The sequence below is a fragment of the Drosophila biarmipes genome, chromosome 3L (genome assembly GCF_025231255.1).
Source record: "Drosophila biarmipes strain raj3 chromosome 3L, RU_DBia_V1.1, whole genome shotgun sequence".
Taxonomy (NCBI): Eukaryota; Metazoa; Arthropoda; class Insecta; order Diptera; family Drosophilidae; genus Drosophila; species Drosophila biarmipes.
Window position 1 is genome coordinate 26,420,817 of NC_066613.1, and position 20,755 is coordinate 26,441,571.

General features: G+C 43.3%; 2 protein-coding genes across 3 annotated transcripts; one reads left to right on the top strand and one right to left on the bottom strand.

Moving 5' to 3' along the window:
• Positions 1–7,730: 7,730 nt before the first annotated feature.
• On the bottom strand, positions 7,731–13,959 carry LOC108031085 (proton-associated sugar transporter A). 2 transcript variants are annotated; one of them, XM_017104294.3, is made up of 4 exons: positions 13,073–13,959; positions 8,768–10,191; positions 8,237–8,411; positions 7,731–8,170 (listed from the first exon to the last, which is right to left on the bottom strand). In XM_017104294.3, the coding sequence occupies exons 2-4, from the start codon at positions 10,168–10,170 to the stop codon at positions 7,949–7,951; spliced, it is 1,800 nt and encodes a 599-aa protein (XP_016959783.1). In that variant the 5' UTR covers positions 10,171–10,191; positions 13,073–13,959; the 3' UTR covers positions 7,731–7,948. The 2 variants fall into 2 exon arrangements, with proteins under 2 accessions (XP_016959783.1, XP_043950917.1); XM_044094982.2 differs by lacking the exon at positions 13,073–13,959 and adding an exon at positions 11,319–11,637.
• Positions 13,960–17,099: 3,140 nt separating this feature from the next.
• LOC108031288 (sodium-dependent nutrient amino acid transporter 1) lies at positions 17,100–20,444 on the top strand. Its single transcript, XM_017104534.3, has 6 exons — positions 17,100–17,401; positions 17,874–18,045; positions 18,176–18,503; positions 18,666–19,730; positions 19,791–19,967; positions 20,022–20,444. The coding sequence occupies exons 2-6, from the start codon at positions 18,043–18,045 to the stop codon at positions 20,276–20,278; spliced, it is 1,830 nt and encodes a 609-aa protein (XP_016960023.2). The 5' UTR covers positions 17,100–17,401; positions 17,874–18,042; the 3' UTR covers positions 20,279–20,444.
• Positions 20,445–20,755: the final 311 nt, after the last annotated feature.

Here is a 20,755-nt window from a genome sequence, read left to right on the forward strand (position 1 = left end):
GGCGAAAGGCAGTCGAAAACCAAACCCAACCAGCCATCTGGCTTTTTCCATTTAAATTTCATGCTCTTTGTATTCGCTCACAGGATATTGCTCAAGCATATACAAATATTTGACGATTATAATGATAGCACTCACACGGGTTCGGTTGGCCTACGGAGTGCGGTTGTCGCCAGTGATAATGATGATGTGTAATGCTGGTGTCAGATAATTTATGACATTTTTGCAAGAGCTAAAAATAAAATAAATTTATTTGCACACCGAGAGGGACGGGTAAAGATTCCACTTGGATGTAGCATCAATATCTCCATTAAAATGGAAATGAAATGGAAATTTTTCGACCATACACCGCAAATTGCGACTGCATTTCGGTGTCATTTTCGGTTTGAGAGCGGTGCGGATTCAGATACAAAGATACAAAGATACAGATCCGAATGCAGATTGCTGATGCATAGGGAAAAATCAAGGCTACACACATATGTATATAGGGCCAGAGAGCTCCTGACAATTTTGGCATTCACTCGCTTAAAATTTAGATGACATTTCTATGCGAACCCTGTCATCCATTCACCCATTCATCCATTATTTCTCCGCTTTTCGTCGCTGTTTGCTGTTGCAGTTTCGAATTTCATTACAATTTTTCTTTTGTCTCGTGTGCCGAGAGGAAATTGCGAATCGCCCCTCGCGCCCCCGCCATTGAGAAAAAAAACAAAAAGCAAGCAAATAGTAAATGAAACTGCTAACTGCTAAACGAGATGGGGAGTTCAGTTCCTGCTTCTGCTTTTTGAGCGACTGGCGGCTGACTGGCAGATGCAGCAGACGGCACTGCAGCAGCAGCACAGCAGCACCAGCACTGCGGCTTTTGCTGCGCGGCATCAATGGCAGCTTGATAAATGAAGCATTTCAATTAGTGGCAAAAACAACACCGCGCAGCGGCACAAGTGAAAAACCAAATGGCTGCCGCGTCTAATGATTTTCCAGCGCGGTTCCCCGCATTGAAAGGCTCGCCTTGAGCAGTCAGTCATACTAAATGCCCTGGAAACATTTCTATAAAGCTTATAACTGAGTGTAATATTTAAACAGGCTATGGTGATTAATTGTATTTTTAGGATAACAAGTATAATAGTTATATTTTAATAAGCAAAAATTATAAACAGTCTCTAAAATTAATACATTTAAGGTAAGAGATCAACTTTTATGCGACTTTTATATTTGTATATCCTCGTACATTACTTAAGTAGTTATTGTCCTTCTAGATACTAATAAATTCTCAAATTTTTGAATAAAAGCGCTAAGTGCTCTTCCTCTTATCCAAATTTGAGTTATAATTTTGCTGATCTGGTAGCACCTACAATAAACTGGAGATTTACCTGAAAAGGATGTGCATTTCTTATACTTTACTCCGCACCTTATTTTACCACCTGCGCCTATTTTTACAAGGTATTTTATTTAAGTTTTGTATTTTACAAGGAATTTTTCCAATGGAAAACTTTGGAAAAGCTTGTCAAAGAGAGCTTGTATTATAAGCCTTGAAGCTTTGGGCAAAAGTTTACTAGTAAGCTGATGCTTTCAGGATATTAAGAGCTTTTAAGGACATTTGGTTGTGAAATTATCTAAGAGAATAATATTTATGAAGAGTGAGGTTAAGGAGAATGAAGAGGAGTGTGCTACCACATCGTTCAAAATATAACTCATATCCAAGACATGCCGCTTTGATTAAGAACTGTAAATTTTTGAAAAACACGTTAGTTCTTTCAACTGGTTTATCTAGCTCTATATTCTTTTCTCAATTTCCGTTCTACAAAAAAATGCAAAAGAACAATTTTGAAAAAATAGTTTTTATAACGATATATTAAAATAAATATACTAACTACAAAAATATAGTCTTTACTAGCACAGTTAAGATGAAATCAAGATTCATTCCCATTCGTATACCAGGTTGAATTTTTGCTTTTAATTATTTTAATTTAAATAATTCAACTAATTTTAAGCAAGGCGTAGGGTACATTTAAATTTATTCAAAAGGGCTTATAGCAGGCCCATCTAATATAAACAACCACCCCTTCTTTTTATCTTCCTGACCGGTACATCATTATAATCTTTGCTGCCCAGACCCGCCCTTTAATCCGACCCATCGCAGCCTTTAACCCCTGTTTGAGTTCGACTGCAGTTTGTTTTTATAAAATTAAAAGTTCTACTGCTGAAATCTTCGACCACGCAGCCCGGCTGGAGAGCTGGAGGAACGTGTTTTATCTGCAACAATTGCTTGTTGATTTGACCCCGGCCCGCACACCGCACTCGCCATTTTGGCCAGCGTCCGAGGGTCTCCAAAACTTTTGGCATAGACTGAGACTGACCCCGGCCAAGGGAAACCAGACAGCCCGCCTGCCAAAGACAATTTACGGCCACGACGACAGTCTTCTACAAATTATCGTGTGACAAAAAAGGAAAGGAACGTGGCCAAGGAGCTGCAGATGGATGGGATGGGAAAGGCTGCAGACCACCGCTTGGTTGGATTGGACAAAAAACTTTTGCGGCCTGTCCGGTTTGATAAGAAATAATTTATTTGCGGTCAGTGCTACACAGGTGAGCTGGCAGGTGAGCAAAGGATTTAAAAAACTGATCGGGAGCTAACGCGAAATTGAATACTGCGAAAGGGGCGTGAGTTCAAGTCCGCCAATTACCAGGTTAATTAAGGACTCAACTGGCATATTAATATTTTAAATTCTTGCACTTGCCCTTTAACCGAAATGCATATATTTTTAAATTTTTTATCACTGGCTCTTGCTGCCCGGCAGCAAGTTTAAATTACATTTCTGATTTAAAAAGCGTTAAGAGCCATTTGCATGGCCCAAAAGGGGCGGAATAGTCTAAGGGCAAGAACATTTCGCATTGCATTTCACATTTCGCATTTCAACTTTTTCATTTATCAGCCTTTTGGCTTTTAAATGTCCCCAACATAGCTGTCACTGACTGACTTTTGACTGTCCGGTTTTCGTTTTCAGCTTGGCTTTATTTCTTTTCTATATGTGTGTACTTTTTATTCCGTCGGATTTGGGGCACGCCCCCCTCGTGTACTTAGCAGACAGAGGTAGGAGAAGTGCGGAGTGCAACAGGCGGAGAATCGGAGCTGGAGCTGGACTTACTTTCGCAGTGGAAAAGTATCTCCACCGCCCCGGCGTGTGTGCCTTGTCATATGAAAGCCACAAGGTTGTATGCCAGTCGACAGTCGCCATGACATTTCAAATTTACGGGCTATGACAAAGTGAGTTAAATGCATTTTGAGAAGTACCTACTCCCGGCCCTACAAACTGAGCTGAAAAGAAAATCCCAAACAAAAAGCAAAAAATGGGTGAGTCGGGGCCAAGAGCAGCTGCAGCGGCAATCTGCCCTTTTGATGTTGCCGCAGACCCGACTTCTACATATATTTAAAGATCATGTACTTACTAAAATTACAACGCACACACCGCACAGCCCTAGCACACACACACACACACTATACATACCAGCAAGTGTTTATGCACTTCGATTGCATGTCTTTGGGCCCGATGTGCGGCCCCAATAACCGACTTTCCCCCGCCCACAGACTTTCTCCGCCTGCTGCAGCCGCCGCTGGTGTTGTTGTTATTTGCAAAAGTTATTCATACGCCACGTTGACAATAGTAGAAAATGCAATTTATGTTGGAAAAACATTGCGTAAGTGCATCTGAGGCGAAATTCAAGTAGCTGCTGCCAGCACCCCCATCCAAGCAGGGAAGACAACGGCAGACACAGCAGCAGGCAGGGGTGGAGGCAAGGGGGATTTTCGGGGGGTTAGGCCTGTCATTCAAAATATTTTATAATCGGTTCAAGATATATATATATTACCACCGCAGTGAATAAAGTATATCCTTTTTGAACAAATTCATTGTACTTCTGACTTCTAAAGATAGTGTGGCATGCTTTTAGGCCCCTGAAAAAGAGTTTTTTAATTAATATTCTTTTAAAAATAAACTTTTGAAAATATTTAACAAACGTTTTGTATTAGTAAGCCCCCTTTTAAAGGTCCCGCCTACTCCTCTGCCAGTAGACACATGCACATGCCGGGGCTCAGGCTCAGGCGGTGGCAGGCAGTCATGTAAAAGCGTTGCCATATAAAACATCTAGAAATTCCAATAAAATTTTCATGCAATTTTCCCTGCACCGCTTTCACATGCAGAGTGAGCCGTTCTGCCCCCGAGTTTCCCTTAACTTCTTCGGCTTTTCCTTTTGGCCAACTCATGGCTTATGCCGCCCTTCCAACCCACAGTATATGAGTGTGTGCGGGTGTGTGTTTGTGGCAAATGCATATCTAAGACACTCAATAAGTAAAATAAACAATGCCAAGAAAGTGCCAAAATCAATTGGCTTTCTAAATGTCAGCCAATGTGGAAGCGCACTCATCTCGGAGATGGTGCTTTCCCATGGAAATCATCGACTGGGCCAAGGCCACAGGCAAATAGAGGACTCTTTGGTGTAAACAACAAATTAATTGTGGCTCACCTAACCTTTGGCTCCCCAAATCGATGCACAAACTTTGAGTGCTTTGAAATTTCCGAATAAACTTTATGCAGATTGATGGCCCACGAATAAATTTTAATTTCGCTTCAAATAAATTTTAATTTATTCCCCCATGTGTGTGTGTTGTTACTTTATTTTTTGCGTCGAACATGTAGTAAAATTCAACCTTTTGATGTTGCTGGGTTGTTTTGAAGATTTTGGGCATAAAGTTGATTGGGGGGTGGATACATTTTTTGGGAGGGGGGCGGCGCCGGGCTGTGGTGGTCAGGCCAATTTAGCAGCGCTTAGCCACAGGACACGGGGTGAGTTGGACAAATTTCATTGGACGTGGCGAAAAATTTCATTTAAAATATATTTTGCACACATCACAAGTGCGGCAGGCTGCAAGTGTAATTTATGCGTCTTCACACACTGGCACACACACACGCCGAGTGAAAATGTGTAATGTTGACCCGATGCCAGGGATGTCCTGGCTGCTGGTCTTGACTGGACGTCCTGCCAGCAGCCATGGCTCGACGCTTTTCATTTTTCTGTTTTTGGGGGCTAAAATACCAAATTACGACATAAATAATGCATAGATAACGAAATTTATTACATTTCATGTATCAGGCCGGCTGGCAGACAGTCGGGCGAAAGTCCTGCTGCCGCTCCTGGAACGAGTCCTGGCTCGGGCCACGTCCGGCTTTCGGGTCAGTAAAAGTTTCCCATCAGCCGGTCGGTCCACTGCTGGAAATGTTTGAACGGGCGACGCTGTCGCCTTCTTAATTTATGGCTCGTGTTAGTTTCTCTGATTTGCCAGGCAAAAGTTTATCGAGGCATTATATGGCCACGGCCAGGCAGCAACTTGCAATTTAAAAATGCAATTGTTACAAGGATTAATCGAGACGGCACTCCCCAGCCAGCAATACAATGCAAATTCATATATTCAAATTTCAATCAAATTACCCTCAAAAAGTTTTTTTTACCCCGCTTGTTTATGCTGTGAAAATTAAGTTAACTGAAAGTGCGCCAAACAAAAAATGCAAAACTTTTTGCGGTTTTTGCGTGCTTGGCAGGCAACGTCGCTCCAGCTACATTTTGAGATCCCAGTTCCCAGTTCCCAGATCACGGATCCGCATCCGACGGATGGCTATGCGGACGCGGATGTCTTGCTCATATCGCTGCCAGTTGCTTATAATTGCATTTGCATATTATTTCCCTTTTATTGCACATGTCGCCCAACTTGACATGCCATCACTCGGGGGAGGGGGCGAGCCAGCGGAAGCCCTTAAACCATTTATTTTTTGCACCCCCTTCTCTGGCACATTTTATTTTCGCCCGGCTTCTCCTTCAGCTTGGACTGCCATTTTTATTTCACTGAAATGTTTATAAAATGGCGGCACGCTTCCGGCAGCAGCAGCAACAACAACAAAGAGGGCATCGCCAAAAGAGTTAAAAGTTAAGCGTCTCTGGTGGAAAAAATTATACCGAAATAATTTGCATATAAATTATGATTGAAGGCGCCGGGGCCAAAGGTGTCAAGCGTGTTGACTGAAGCCCCACGGAAGCGGTCCTAACGCTTCCCCGCTCCCAATAAGTAGTGATAGCTGCCCATCTGGAGGTTAGTGAGTCCCCGACCCACCGCTGCCTGTGCAAAGCAAGAGGATTTCCCGTTCAGAAGTGACTAACTTCACTGTTTTGGAGTTTTCAGGTTTTATGGTAATTTTTTAATAAAATAAAATATTTTATTTCCATCTAAAAATTTTCTTGATACAAACTTTAAGCATATAAATCTTAAGTAATTGATGTCTTAAAGGTTCGTATCCATTTTTTATGGCACGATTTTGACTGCTTTTGTTCTAAACTCCATCCAAAAGTCGCGGTTTTTCGTCGAGTACTCGACAGGGTCGGTGCCTCAGCAATATCCTGCACACTTGTCAGCGGCAGAGCCTCCCGTTTCATCGGCAATCCTCGTCGGCAGGTAAACAATGCTAATGCATATGCTCTGGCCTGGAACTTTTGGATGGGTTTTTGGGTGAATTGCTTCCTGGAGAGGGGAAGGGGTGGGGGATGCACTTCCGTCACGCGTGAGATGGCGGTCTTACGTCACAGATCGTCAGCGTCAAGGAGCCAGAGATTTTTCGGGGGGTTGGAGCGGGTGGATAAATGGTGCACGTGTTTCCCTTTTCAGGGGCCCCCAAATCAAATCTGAAATGAATTTACCTTTGTTGATTTGCGACGGCTTTTGCATTTTGCCTTATTACAAACATACAAACTCGCAAGACACTAACGTGGCTTGTTGATTTGCCGGCAAACCCCTAGCGATTGCTTGCTCGGATTCGAAATGAGCTCAAGACAAATGTAAATATTTTTTAGTGCTCGGTGGAAGAAAGGACGAGAGGCTTTGAGGATGGATGGTCCTTGGTTGGTTTATGATGGATGATTGTGTGCTTCCTGTAGATTTGTAGCCGCCGATAAACTCAATTTGCTTGCTCTTAAGTGCGGGGGGAGTGAAGGCTTGGGATGTGCTCACAGGATCTCACATTACGCATACGCCGTGTTGTGACTCCCGATTTGCCATCCGAGGACGCTTCTGATTGTCAAAGTTTTTAAGGCCAATACTGGCGCTAGTGCCGTGAGGAGTTTATTTTCAATTTGACGAGAACTTCGCTTTTTGTCGTCCATTTGCACTTTTCATGTCTTTTCTATTGCGATTGTTTGTGCATGTGAGCTTCGCCTCGGTTTCCTTTAGTTTTATTAAGACAGCTGCCTTTACGACCCGCCCCACAACTTATGCGATGAGCCATATACTTTTTACTTATTCCTGGATTATTGTTTATGTTTTCGTAGCCTTTTTCCTCACCTCCTCAGAATACGAAATGTGCTCAGAGAAAAGCGAATTTAATTGCTTTATTCTTCGTGGAACCTGAACTGTGCGCACGGAAAATTATTAAATGCTATTTATCACCCTGGCGACAACGGAAATGTGTCTCTGACACTTACAAGAACGCCCAAGGAGCCCGAGGGAGGGCAGTGGCATGTGCAGCTGCTGAGGAAATTGGCAGCAGCTGGGAAAAAATTGCACTTGAGGAAATTAAAAGTTGCATTTGAATGCCACGCACGAGCGTAAAAACTAATATCCGCCCTTCAGCTCATTGTCTTGCTCAAAGAAATGATTTTTCTTGGGTCAACTGGGAGTCAGAAGTGATAAGAAGTACACTTAAAATTCATATATTTAATTCTCATGCAGTTTACAAAAAAATAAATGTTTTAAATGAATACAAGCACACTATACGCATCATCCTTAAAGTATGCCACAACATTGTGAGTGCAGTCGCAGATACTGCCAGAAAGTAGGCAAAGACACTCGGCCAGCTACGTAAAATTCATGTAAAATATGGGTTCGGAGAGCTACCTCCATAAATTCCTATGCCTAGACGTATAACACAAACATGGCAGCTATGGCCGCCAGAAAGGACAGGAACGTCGAGGCATACAGCACGGCGCAGGTGGTGTTCATCCAGGACACGAGTGGACCCACGGACAAGGAGACAGTCAACTGGGCTATGAACACCATGCTGCTTATGATGGCCACATCGGTGCCCAGACCTCGGGGCTGCTTCAGCGGCACAGTCTCGCCATTTTTAATGCAGAACTGTAAGACGAAAAAAGTGAACAGATACTGTTCAACTGATACGACAATCAGTTTTGTTTTACTTACACAATTTTTGGCATGATATCTAGCCACCAGTATGAAAGGCACCGTGAAGATGGTTCCATAGAGTATACCCGCAGACGTGCTGAACACCAGGACACCCCATTTAGTGGGCCACAAGCCCAGCACCAGCATCCCAACGCCATAGTAGACCATGCCACTGATGTAGACAGCCTTGGTGCTAAAATAGGACGGGGAAAAGTTTATTAATATTCACTAGTCTGTAATGAATCATGATGATAATGCAAAAGTAATCAAAGTGTATTTTTAGACCCTCCAACTGATTATCAACATAAGACAACTATTTGAGAAATCATGGTAATAAATTATGATATTAAGTAGACGAGGCTAGCATCGTTCCCTACTTTTCCGTAGGAAATCATCATGACTGAAGTATATTTTTAGCCTATCTTACAAAGTTATCAGCATTTATTCATGTTGATAAGACATTAAATGCAGCTCTTATGACTGAGATTTTATAATCAGAAAAGGGACTTAAAATATTACTTAAATAATACCCATTTTTTAAGCACTTACCCGAACCACTTCATCAGCTTGGTCACGGACAGCGAGTAGACGGAGCAGGAAAAGGCGTATATGGACATGCCCCAGCATCCGAATCTCACTCCGGCCTCGTAGTTCAAGGCGGCCTCCGTGTCGGGAGCAGCTGTGGGATCCCCGTGGAAGACTGCCTCGCCCACAAAGTCCGTGAAGTAAAGGCAGTAGGTGACGTGGCCCATCCAGCAGAACAGATTGGTCAGGGCCAGCATGCGCATCGAGTAGGGCATGATGAAGATGCTCTTCAGATAGGCTTTTAGGGAGACGGGGGCATCGTAGTCCGACTGGGTCTCCACATCCAGGGCCTTGTTCTGCTTTTCCAGGGCGGGGGAGTATCCATTTTGGTAGCTGCCCTGCAAAGCCTCCTCCCTCTTCGGGTCATCGTTGGCCATTTGGAGTTCCAGCTGGGTGGTCTCCTGGATGTAGTATATGGTATTGTTCTTCTTTTTCAACTCCTTCTTGATGGCCTGCTCGGACAGGGGTCTCAGCAGCTCATCCTGCTCGATCAAAGGCAGTGGAATCTCTCGGAACGTGGTCACCGTGATCACGTAGCACACCGCGAATATTATGGTAACCAGGGTAAACACAGTGGGTATGTTTCCGCCCATGAAGCTGCCGATGTGCGTGGTCGCCCAGTCCACTCCTCCGATGCCATAACCTATGGTTCCACCGAATCCTGCGAACAGTGCAAACATGGTCATCGCCTTTGGCTGCTCCTCTGGAACACACATATCCAGCAAGTAGGTGCGGGCAGGTGTCTGGCAGGTGTCCGCGTCGAAATCGAGTAGCACCATGCCCAATATGGTAAGGATCACCGCGAATTTGTAGTTGGAAGCAGAGGGTCCTGTTGAGCTCTCACCCGAAACCAAAGCAGCCACTGATCCTGCCGCAGAAGAGGTGAAGTTCAGGGCAGGTTCTGAATAGGTATAAGCAGAATCGCCAAGGAGAAGACCCAGGTCCTTGCCATAGGGCACCAGGATCAGGCCGCACATGATGCCAAAGGATAAAATCGTAATAATTGGACGTCGGCGACCCCAACGAAGATGGCAGCGATCGCTAATACTTCCCAGCAGCGGGGACATGAAGAATCCAATCAGGGGCGACAGTCCCCAGGTCATGGACATGTGCTTATGATCCACACCGATCTGTAGCAGGATCGGGGTAACGAAACTAGTCTCCGCCGCATAGGCAAACTCAATGGCCATCGCAATGGCGGACAGACGGAACATCTCGAACCTGGTCTTCCGCCGGAAGACGTGCGAGTAGTCCCGATCCTGTTCTCGAGCATGGTTCTCCCGGGTTTTAAGCATGTACTTGATCATCGGGTTCTTCGCGGAGGACAGCTGATCCGCCTGTGAGGCGTCGGCAGTAACTCCAACCATTTTGAACCGGGGTTAATAATGCTAAGGGGGGAAAGTCAGTAAAAGGATTTGTTAAGATAGTTTTGTATTATATTATAATAGTACAACAAATTTCAATATATTTTGTTTTATGATAAAATATATATAGAGATAAATAGTGTACAGCATTTGGTAATACATCATTTCAGTATTCCACATATTATTCCAATGGATCTAAATTCGGCATTTAACTTCAGATATTGCCGACCTTCCCAAAACGTTCATCTGCTGCACCCGAGCTCAGCAAATCTATTAGGTCACATCTGGGCTTTATTTCCCTCTCGCAATCTTTAATTGCCAAACGGCGGTCGTGCTGTTTCTCATCCCACCCAGAAGCCAGAACCCAGAACCCAGATCCGAGGGCCCAGAGACATTGAACCGCTCAAACTAGAAACATCTGGTGCGGCACGTCGAAGAAGCGTCAAAGATCTACGATTAATTGAGCTGCGCAGCCACGGTGCAGTGGCGAAATATAGGCAACATATAACAAATAGTGGATTTCAATTTCAATTCAATTGCTGTGGGTATCGCAATTTGTGTCACTGCCTATAGAGTGCGAACCCTGAACGGCCGCTATTTGTTTACAAACAAATTCAATCACTGCGAAAGGCAAACGAGAGTCAATTGAGATTCGAGGGCTTATCTGGGCAGCGAAACTGAAGTCGAAGCCGATCGAATGCCCCAAAATGAGTTCACAAGCCTACCCGTAATCGGAAAACCCAAAATAATAGAGAGTTTCTGCGAAAGATTGTAATGCAATCGTGGTTTGGGAGTGAAAATATAATCATAGCTGATCCAAGTAATAATAATCCATTGTTATTGGGAAGTAAAACTCGTGATTCCATGGAATCTTGTATTTAGTAAACCTTCCCTTTTTTAAGCTCAAATGCTAGGGGTAAATTATGGTGGAAGGCTTATCTGGACACAGAAATTTAAATAGAAGCCGGTCGTAAACCCCAAAATGAGTTCACAAACCTGCCCGAAATTGGGGTAATAAAAACTTAAATAAAAATGAAATATTTATTTTAAAATGAAACACATGATTCTGATTTGAAATGCCTCTGTAGATTGTAAAAGACATCAAATTTTATGTTCCAATGGAAATACACCCAAGCATTTTGGAAACTTACTTTTCTTTCTTAGCTGCTAATATCACTCTTTGTAACTATAAATCAATCTCTTCGACTCGTATTTAGCTAGTATCACACTGTGCAAATATTAAACACTAGTTTTCGTTTCACTCAGTTTCTCTTTTGCTTGAACTTAACGACCAGCCACATTTTCGGGCTATTGCAAGCGAACACTTTTGCAAATTGACGGATCAGCGGTTTATATTGGGTTCAATTGTATCTTCGGGGGCGATCTGTAAACGGCTTTCGGCGGTAACGCGACACCAAAACTTTCCTACAACCAAAACGTCGCGTGTCCAAATCGCAACTGAGTCTGGGTCTGAGAATCTCCGAGTCACTATGGGTCTCTATCTCTATCAAAAAGTCTGGTGGCGAGCGCTGTCTTTGAGCCATTGACCAAAACCTATCTGCTCCATACGTGAGCGCCGACAACAAGACTAATAAAATCATAATAAAAGCTCGAATAAATTTAAAATACAAAACATCTAATTTGTACGCCGCCTGCTCGAGTGTCGTTCACCAGTATCCGTGGTAATTGAGACAAGTTGCGGGTCAAGTGGGCACTGTAGATACTGCTGTAGAAATCCCCAAAACTACTCTCTTTCTCCTGGAATCCCAAAGCCAAATCCAAACTACCCACCATAGCCGCGGGTTAGATGACCGACGATTTCTGCGCTGAATATGTATGAAATATTCTGCGGAGAGGCAGCGGCTCGTAATTAAAGCGCCGCAGACTAGGTCAATAAATGTTTAAATAAACAAAAAGCCACAAAAATATTCGCTTTGGAAGTTAATTAAGTCGCCGCTGGCATTAATTGCCTGTTACGATTAGGAAGTCACTTGATAAGCATTCCGCAGTTGACAACTCTTCGCGGGTGTGAGTGAATCACCCGCCCAGAAGAGGGGTCAAGGTCAACCTGGGGATTTGAGGAAATAATTTACATTCTGATATCTGCTGGCCGTTGGCAAAACTATCAAAGTGCTGAATTCACACGTCTTCGCATGGATAATCGAATGCATTCCATTGTTGCGGCTGTTTTCGTTGCTGGCCTCGTAGTGATTAAACGGTTTTGTAATTAACATGATTAAAATGCTGCTTAAAATGCATATTACTTTATTGTGGGGGTGTGAACCGGCATACTGTCGCTATGCATGTGGGCCTCATCACATAGGCAGTTTATTTAACCGCCAATCGAGGCGTAATTGATCTTATTGTGCGCCTGCATGAGCCCTGTTATTAGTTTATTACGGCTCCCTTAATTGCGGGAGGAAATTCACAGGAGATTTATTTGTAAATATCAGGGAACAAAGGCGGCATTTAAATATTAAGTCTACCCAACTAAGTGCTTGGTGTTTAGCCAACTAATCATTCCCGCTAAATCTCCAAGTCCGTGTAAAGAGCCTATTTGTTACTGAAAGCTTGAAGAGGCGTTTGAATTAAAATATTTATGGCAATCCTTTGTAATTTGAGATTTTTCGTCAAGGCCATGAATTATTTTTAAACTTATTTTGAAGTTAGTTTAAGTAAAATATGTAGAGGTTAAAGCCCCCTTTTCATGGTTGTAAATTATGTTCGAGTTCTTAGGTTTTTCTGTTCTGGGACATAGTTAAATTTTATGACAGAGTTTTTATGCGTTATTTACAAGCTATGGGAGTCTCCGTTCTGGTGAACCCCCAAATGTAAATAGCACCATAAAAGTCGGGGAAAACTTAAACATAGAGATCGGATCGACTTATTTATAGCTCCAGCTCACCTCTATTTCTGGTAATCCTTGATCTGCTGGCAGCCCCCGCTCTCTGGAAATATTCTATTCTGTTGCGATTCTAATTTTTGGGGTTTTTGCTAGATATGACTAATTTTATATTTTGTTTTTGCAGATTTATGTTGACGGAAACTTTAACGATCACTGTCACTGTGTTGGGCTGCGTAATTCACTCACTGTCGCGGTATTGTTTTAGTGTCAATAAATTGTACTCCGTTAAAGTTTTTCTCTTGCACAAGTTGTTGAACATAAAATAGATTTCGATTTTCTTCAATTTCAGCTGCTGCTGCTGTTGTCGCTTGGAGCGGGCGTGGGCGTGGCAGTTGTGGGCGGGCGGCGGTAACGAATTCACTCTCATAACTTTACCCATGCAGTTGGTGCTGGCAAAAGGCTAACGAAATCAATTTTTGCACCCCAGTAGCTCACTCCTCCTGTTTTTGTTTGCTGCGGAAAGTTGCTCCGCACTCCGTCCCTGTCTTGAGTCACTTGCACTCCGGCGGGTTGTTAATTTTTCGGATATTTCTGCTGTCCCCTCGACGGTCGACGGATTTGTGATTTTCGTTTGTATTTTTTTGCTTTCTAGTTAAAGTGCTGACATGGCCGCCTGTCGAACGCGGCGGCAGCTGTTTACTCCGTTGGCCTGAACGCTGCGAAGACTTTGCCAAGACATGAAAGAAGTGGTGGCCTGACAATTTTTCCGAAAACCACGCAGCTTCAAGTCCCTTCCCCGACGATCGATACGATGAAAATGGAAAATTTATGTTCTATTTTTTGCAGAATCTTTTTGCGTGCGCCGTTGTCTTCGCTGACTTTGGTTTATTTTTGGCCTGCAAACGCCTTGGGTCGGCTGCTCGGGATGATCTTGGTCTGCTCTGGTTCGCTCGGCGACTGAGTGCTGGGCCTCTGGACGCACCAATTTATACAGCATATGTGACGGCACGGCGAGCAGCACCACCCATAGACCCGGCTCTCTCGCATCCCAAAACTACTCTCCATCGGGCCTCTCGCACCCCCATTTCCTCTCCGATCGCCGTCTTATCGGGTCCGGTCGGGCCTTTCCTTTCTTTGTCTTAGGAGCAGGCCACACAGAGAGAAAAGATAAGTTGTGTTTCGGAAAGTTACCAGTGCGAAATATTTCCAAGAGATATAATGTGCTATATGGTTCTTTGACTTTTGAAAAATTTGAAAATTTTGAAATCTACCTTTAACAGACTTCTAAGATACATCAAAATATTTATAGGATACCTATAGAACTTGTATACTATCTTAACTTTTATAAATGTTATTGTAATACCCACTACAAATCTACATTCTGAGTACTTTTTTTCAAACATATATCATTTAAATTGAGTATTTTTTATACTTTATCTTGCATTATTAATTACCCTTATTAAATAATCATGTAAAACGGTTGGCTTTTCTTTCTCTGCACTCAAATCCATCTATAAATATTGATGTTGATATTAGGTGTTTTTTCTGCCCTGCCTCAGCTCATTCGCAATGCATTTTATCTGACGACATAGCAATCTGTGTGTAATTATGTTAATTATTAATTAGCATTAGCACGGTTCCTGGTTCTTGGGCAGGCACTTTATAATATATATATTTGATCTGGCCCTGCCGCAGCTGCCTGCAGATTCCTCTACAAACCCCCTTTTTACCTGCTGGGCATTTGGCAGACCGGTAGCTCACCTGAATTTCAGGCCACAGGGAGCAGTGAGCACACATGAAACTAGTTTACCGGGCGGCGACAGGTTTAAGAGCATAGGCATTCGTGGATATAGTAATATGCACAGTGATTCTCGAGTGGTTTTCCGGGGGACGAATGAAATCCTAGCCTACACTGACCGCATATGCTGGGAAATTCCACTTGATTTCGAGTGTTGGTTCTTGGGTTTATTTGCCCAGCTCTTCACCTTATCACATTTGGGGTGTGCGCGCCCGGTTATCAAATCTCGGCAGTCTGAGGCTCTTGAAAAGGCGAATTAGTCGAGTGATTATAAATAATTGCCAGTGAAATTTTAATAATCATTTATCGATCACATGAGTCTGGCAATGAATAGGCGTTCTACTGCAAATTGGGTCTATAATTTCCGCCAAGGTAAGGGCATTGTTCAAAAGGCAGATAATTGCATATGCAAAAGAGATATAACAATATGAAATACTAGGAACAAGTATTTCTATGTAGTAACACCTCCGGTATCTCACCTCCCCAGATTTGTTAATATTTAAGCTGGCAGTTAGAATCTATTAACTGATGGAAGGGTACCAGTTTCTTGCCAGACAACGAACATATTCCAAGTCAAATTATACAGATGCCTTGAAGCGGCAATAAGATACACACATAAGAAAGATACTAAACTGTAGCTCGCGAGTGTTTGTTTTTGTTTTGACTACCGTTTAGGACAAACTTTCCATCTCGTTTCGGACTCATCAAGATGCTAAAATATTCTCTAAGAATGACAGTCGGGTTTTGCACTCCCGCCTTCTGCTCTATGTGCCAGCTGGATTGTTCAGATGCGGCTTCTCATATTTCGAGGGTTGTGTTTGCATTAGTTTGCGATATTACTGATGTTTTGTTGACACGAACAATTAGCGGAAATCCGCGACATTTGCCGGCGACAAGATCTCCAATTGAAGCGTGTGTGTGGCATCAAATAAAACGTTTCGAATTATGTAAAAAAAAGTGGTTAGGCCTAGTCGGGCGCTGCGGCGATCAAAACCACTGAGTGGTGTCACTGCGGTTTTGGGTCATTGACTTGCCTAACTCCTACTCCCATTAGGTGCACATGGAAAAAAGACCATCAACCCACATTTTTAGGTAAATAATTTTATCAGGTAAACATTTGGGCTATTTGTTTTTCCACTTATTTGGGATAACACAGAAGTCTCCACTGATTTTTACACCTTTTCCGGCACTTACAAGAAATCAAATACCAGGTTGTTCTAAATAAATATTAAGATTGGAGTACTTCAGAGGTTTGTATAATGTTTTGACTTTTCAACTAGTTTTACTATTCCAAAATAAGTTGTGTTGATATGTTAAACAAGACATTTATGTAAGGTAAGTCGCAGTAAAGGCATTTGTGGGGTTAGAAATATGGGCCTTACATCGCTTTATGGGCACAATATTTTGGATGCGCTGACTGCTTCCATTTGCGACAGGTGCTGTAGAAATTCGTGCCAAATTGATAGCGCGAAGCCCGTCATTGCTTGCAAGGTTATCATTGCGACTGGATCTTCGATAAGGAAAAGCAAAGCTCGTCGTTTGTTCTCTTATCTCCATAAATCTAATTGTTTTGCTAATATTTAACCCAGGAAGGTACACGGCAACGGATGCGCATAAATAAACCGTTAAAAGCGTTTGATAAGCCTTAAATAATTAGTCTGTAGGAGAGTAAATAAATTAATAGGGATTATATGATAAAATTTATATCAGTCTACGTTTTTTAAATGTTGAATATTCGTTAGGATAGGGAGGCCTACACAGCGCTGAATGATACATTACATTATGTTATAGCAGTCAGCTTTAAAGACACTGATCACAAATAATATGGGTGCCTAAAAGAAGGCAACATCTTTTGGTACTTTTCTCGTCTTCAGATATCATAGGCATAGGGAATATCTCCATACATCATAGGAGTCCAATCTCCACAAACAAAACAAAAACAATGTATGTTTTATAAAATGTATGTTTAAATCAGTTATGCCCAAGTTGACAGACTCTTTTATTCGTTCGGCCTTGAACCCTGCTTGTAGGTAAGTTTCCAATGACTGATATCCCAATAAAAATTCCCTTTAAAACAAACATTGCCAAAAATGAATTTTAATTAAGCACTCGGCCCGCACAAATCAAAGACTGGAGACCGCCCAAATCCGCTTCGGACTTCAATCGGCTAAATTGACCGGCTGATGAAGAGCCTCCAGTAGCAGCAAGTCTCTCTTGAGCGGAACCCGGGCTTGAGTGAGGAGCCTCTATAAAAGGCGGACCTCGCTCTCAGACCTACTTCAGAAACTTGGGTCCAAGGAACGGCAGCAGACAGCCGTATAAACGGGGAGCAAACAAACCTAGATAAACACCCATCCAAAGGGAATTGTTGATGGAACGGTTCTCGATCGACGGTGTTGGTTTTCTGTGATTCTAGTTCGCGCAAACAGTGAAAATTAAAAAGTTTCCAAGAACTTGATTGTTTTATTTTAAAGTGTTGTTCAATATTCGTTGTTAAAGAGTTAATAAGCTTGATTTTGTGTCCATGGTGCCAATTGATAACATTCTGCAAAACCACGTCTATCTCATCCAGGTCAAAAAGTACTTAAAAGGTATAACTATTGTTTTGTTTATGGATTTATTAAGAGGTTAGTGCCTTGGCCAACAATTGGCCTCCTCAATTGCCGCTGGATATATATTAATATGCGGTTCGGTGAAATCGTAATATGTGATTGCATCAGCTTGAAAAATGAGAGTAATACAGGGAAACTTCAACAAGTTCTAATTTTTGTAAACTATAGATTACATTTTATTTATCTTTTGGCTAAAAATCCAAATAAACGTCGAAGTGTTTAAACATACTTTTCATTAGCAAAGAATTACTGTTTAGAATTGGTTATTTTTAAAGATGTTCTACTGTACCTGTGCGGCAGACGACTGGGCTCGTGCCGCAGTCCTGCAATTCAGCGCTTTAGATTTCAATAATTTGGAGCGCTGCAGGCGCCTATTTGAATTCGAACTCGAAGAGCGTCTGGGAATTTTCGCCCCCGTCCCTAATTTTTTGCCCATCTTATCTTATTTCAGCAATCCAGCAATTCTCTCAGGGTGCCCAAGAATGGTGAATGAGCTTTACTCTGACATAAATAAACATAAACAATCCCATTACATTATTTTGAGGAAATCTGATGTAACTTATTTATAACAAGAACTTTGATTGGTCGCTTGAATGGTAATATAGGTAAAAATAAACAAGATGGTAAGCCAATATTACGACTGAAATATGAAAAACTATATGATTTCTTTGCCTAAAAATTCACCTTAAAATTAATAATTTAATTTATTATTATTAAATATATTTTTGTTAAATACGTATCTATTTCTTCCAGTGTGGCAGCAGTGGCGAGGCGCTGCTAAAGCCATCCTTGCTGCCCATGGCATTGGAATCGTCTGAGTTGGCCAAGGATCAGAAGGCCCGGGACAATTGGGGCAGTTCGCTGGAGTTCCTCATGTCCTGCATCGCCCTGAGCGTGGGATTAGGCAACGTGTGGCGGTTCCCATTCACGGCCCTGGAAAACGGAGGAGGCGCCTTCCTGATTCCCTACCTTATCGTGCTGTTCGTTGTGGGAAAGCCGATTTACTACATGGAGATGCTGCTGGGCCAGTTCTCCAGTCGTGGTATCGTCCAGGTCTTTGACTTTGCGCCCCTTATGAGAGGTAAGGCCTTAAGGAAATTTAAGATTTTATCTATCTTACATAGGGTAATTGGGAAATGGTAACATCAAGAATTATTCCCTTATTTATTCTCAAAGTTTTTGGTGTAATATCTCTATTGACTGTTATGAAGTTAATTATTATTTTCAATAATTAATTTTTTAGGTGTAGGCTATGCTCAGCTCCTGGCCCTGGGCGTTTTGGCTACTTACTACGCCTCGGTGATGGCCCTGACGCTGCGCTACTTCTTCGACTCCTTCGCCTCAGAGTTGCCCTGGAGCTTCTGCCGCCCGGAGTGGGGAGATGGGTGCGTGAGTGCCGCCGGAGGGCAGCCCCTTCAAGGTCAGCTGGTGAGGAACTTCAGCTCCTCCACGCAGCTCTACCTGCAGCGCGTGGTGCTGAACGAGACGGACTCGCTGGCGGGGGGCATAGGTTACCCGAGTGGTAGCCTGGCCTTAATGCTGGGAATTTCCTGGCTCACGGTTACGCTAATCATTATACGGGGTGTGAAGAGCTCGGGCAAGGCGTCCTATGTCCTGGCCCTCTTTCCCTACGTGGTAATGCTTATCCTCCTCGTGAGGGCTCTTACTCTGCCAGGCGCCTACGACGGCGTCATGTACTTCCTAACACCCCAGTGGGAAAAGCTTTTGGAGCCGGAGGTGTGGTACAATGCCGTGACCCAGGTGTTCTTCTCCCTGGCCGTCTGCTTCGGCGTGATCATCATGTACTCCTCGTACAATCGATTCGGGCACAACGTCTACAGGGATGCCAACATAGTGACCACTCTGGACACGTTCACCTCGCTGCTCTCGGGCGTGATTATCTTTGGCATCCTGGGCAACCTGGCCCACGAGTCGGGCACCCAGGACATCGCCAGTGTGGTGAAGGCCGGTCCAGGGCTGGCCTTCATCTCCTATCCGGACGCCATTGCCAAGTTCAAGATGCTGCCGCAGGTCTTCTCGCTGCTCTTCTTCGCCATGCTCTTCATGCTGGGCGTGGGCAGCAATGTGGGCATGGTCAGCTGCATCATGACCGTGATCAAGGATCAGTTCGTGAACATCAAGCTGTGGATCATCGTGGTCGGCCTTTCGTTGCTGGGATTCCTCGTGGGTCTGGTTTACATAACTCCCGGCGGTCAGCATATCATCACGCTGATGGACTTTCACGGCGTGACCTTCGTCTCGCTGGTGTCGGCCATCTTCGAGCTCATTGCCGTGGGCTGGATCTATGGTAAAGGGTTAAAAACAACTTTATGTACCGTATAAAATATTTAAATATTTAATATTCAAGGCACCAAACGGCTCTGCCAGGACGCGGAGTACATGCTGAACATCAAGACCTCCAACTACTACAGGCTTTGCTGGTCCGTCGTAACGCCCCTGGTGATGGTGGTCATTCTGGTCTACAGCTTGCTCACCATGCGTCCCCTGAGCTATAATGGCCAGGAGTTCCCCTTGGCCTACAGAGGTAGGACATATTAATCCTCATAAAAGATGACCCCTCAATAACGTCTAATTTTAGTTTTCGGCTGGTGCGTATCTGGCTTCATAATTGGCCAGCTGTTCTACTGGGCCTTTTATGCCAACTGCAGACAGCCAAAAGGATCGCTGAGGGGCCGCATTAGCAATTCAATTAAGCCGCACTCCGACTGGGGACCCTTGGATCCCAAAAAGCTGATGGACTACCAGATGTTCCTGCGCCACAAGGACGAGGACGATTCCAGGGACATGAATCGCCGCAGTGTTTGCTATACAGCTGGCGATCGAATTTTCGGCTGAGCTGGCACTTGTTAAACTCACTTTAAAGTATTTTGTGGGCCTTCGTCACATCTATTCCTAATTTGTGTATGGCACAGCTTGTTAAGTCGTACTTAATATATTTTATATACAATTTTATACCTTATTTATACAAAACGAAACCAAATAAAAATCAATTAACTCAAAAGTTTACTGGTAGTCTTAAGTTTCGGCTTTTCATTTCTGCAATGTCAGTTCTTTCGTTTTATTTGCTTATTTTCCCATTGGCCAGACAGCAACAAATTGCTTCGCCTGGCCGAAGGTAAGACAAGTTTATCTGGGAAATTTTCAATATTTAAAACTAACAATTAGCAAGGCTGCCCCATTTGTCTCCGCCTCGAACGGACATCTCACTGCACAGACATTTATTTGAGTTTCAATTTGTTTGCAAGTTTGACACACTTTGCGTATAGTTTTGGCCTCATTGTTGCTGCCTTTGCTGCTGTCCATCTGGCTCGT

Coding starts and splice junctions, on each gene's coding strand:
- LOC108031288 (XM_017104534.3), top strand. Junction 18,504..18,665: donor CTTTGCGCCCCTTATGAGAG/GTAAGGCCTTAA, acceptor TTAATTTTTTAG/GTGTAGGCTATGCTCAGCTC. Junction 19,731..19,790: donor TGCCGTGGGCTGGATCTATG/GTAAAGGGTTAA, acceptor TTAATATTCAAG/GCACCAAACGGCTCTGCCAG.
- LOC108031085 (XM_017104294.3), bottom strand. CDS start 10,170: ATGGTTGGAGTTACTGCCGACGCCTCACAGGCGGATCAGCTGTCCTCC. Junction 8,412..8,767: donor AAGCTGATGAAGTGGTTCGG/GTAAGTGCTTAA, acceptor GTCCTATTTTAG/CACCAAGGCTGTCTACATCA. Junction 8,171..8,236: donor GATATCATGCCAAAAATTGT/GTAAGTAAAACA, acceptor TTCGTCTTACAG/TTCTGCATTAAAAATGGCGA.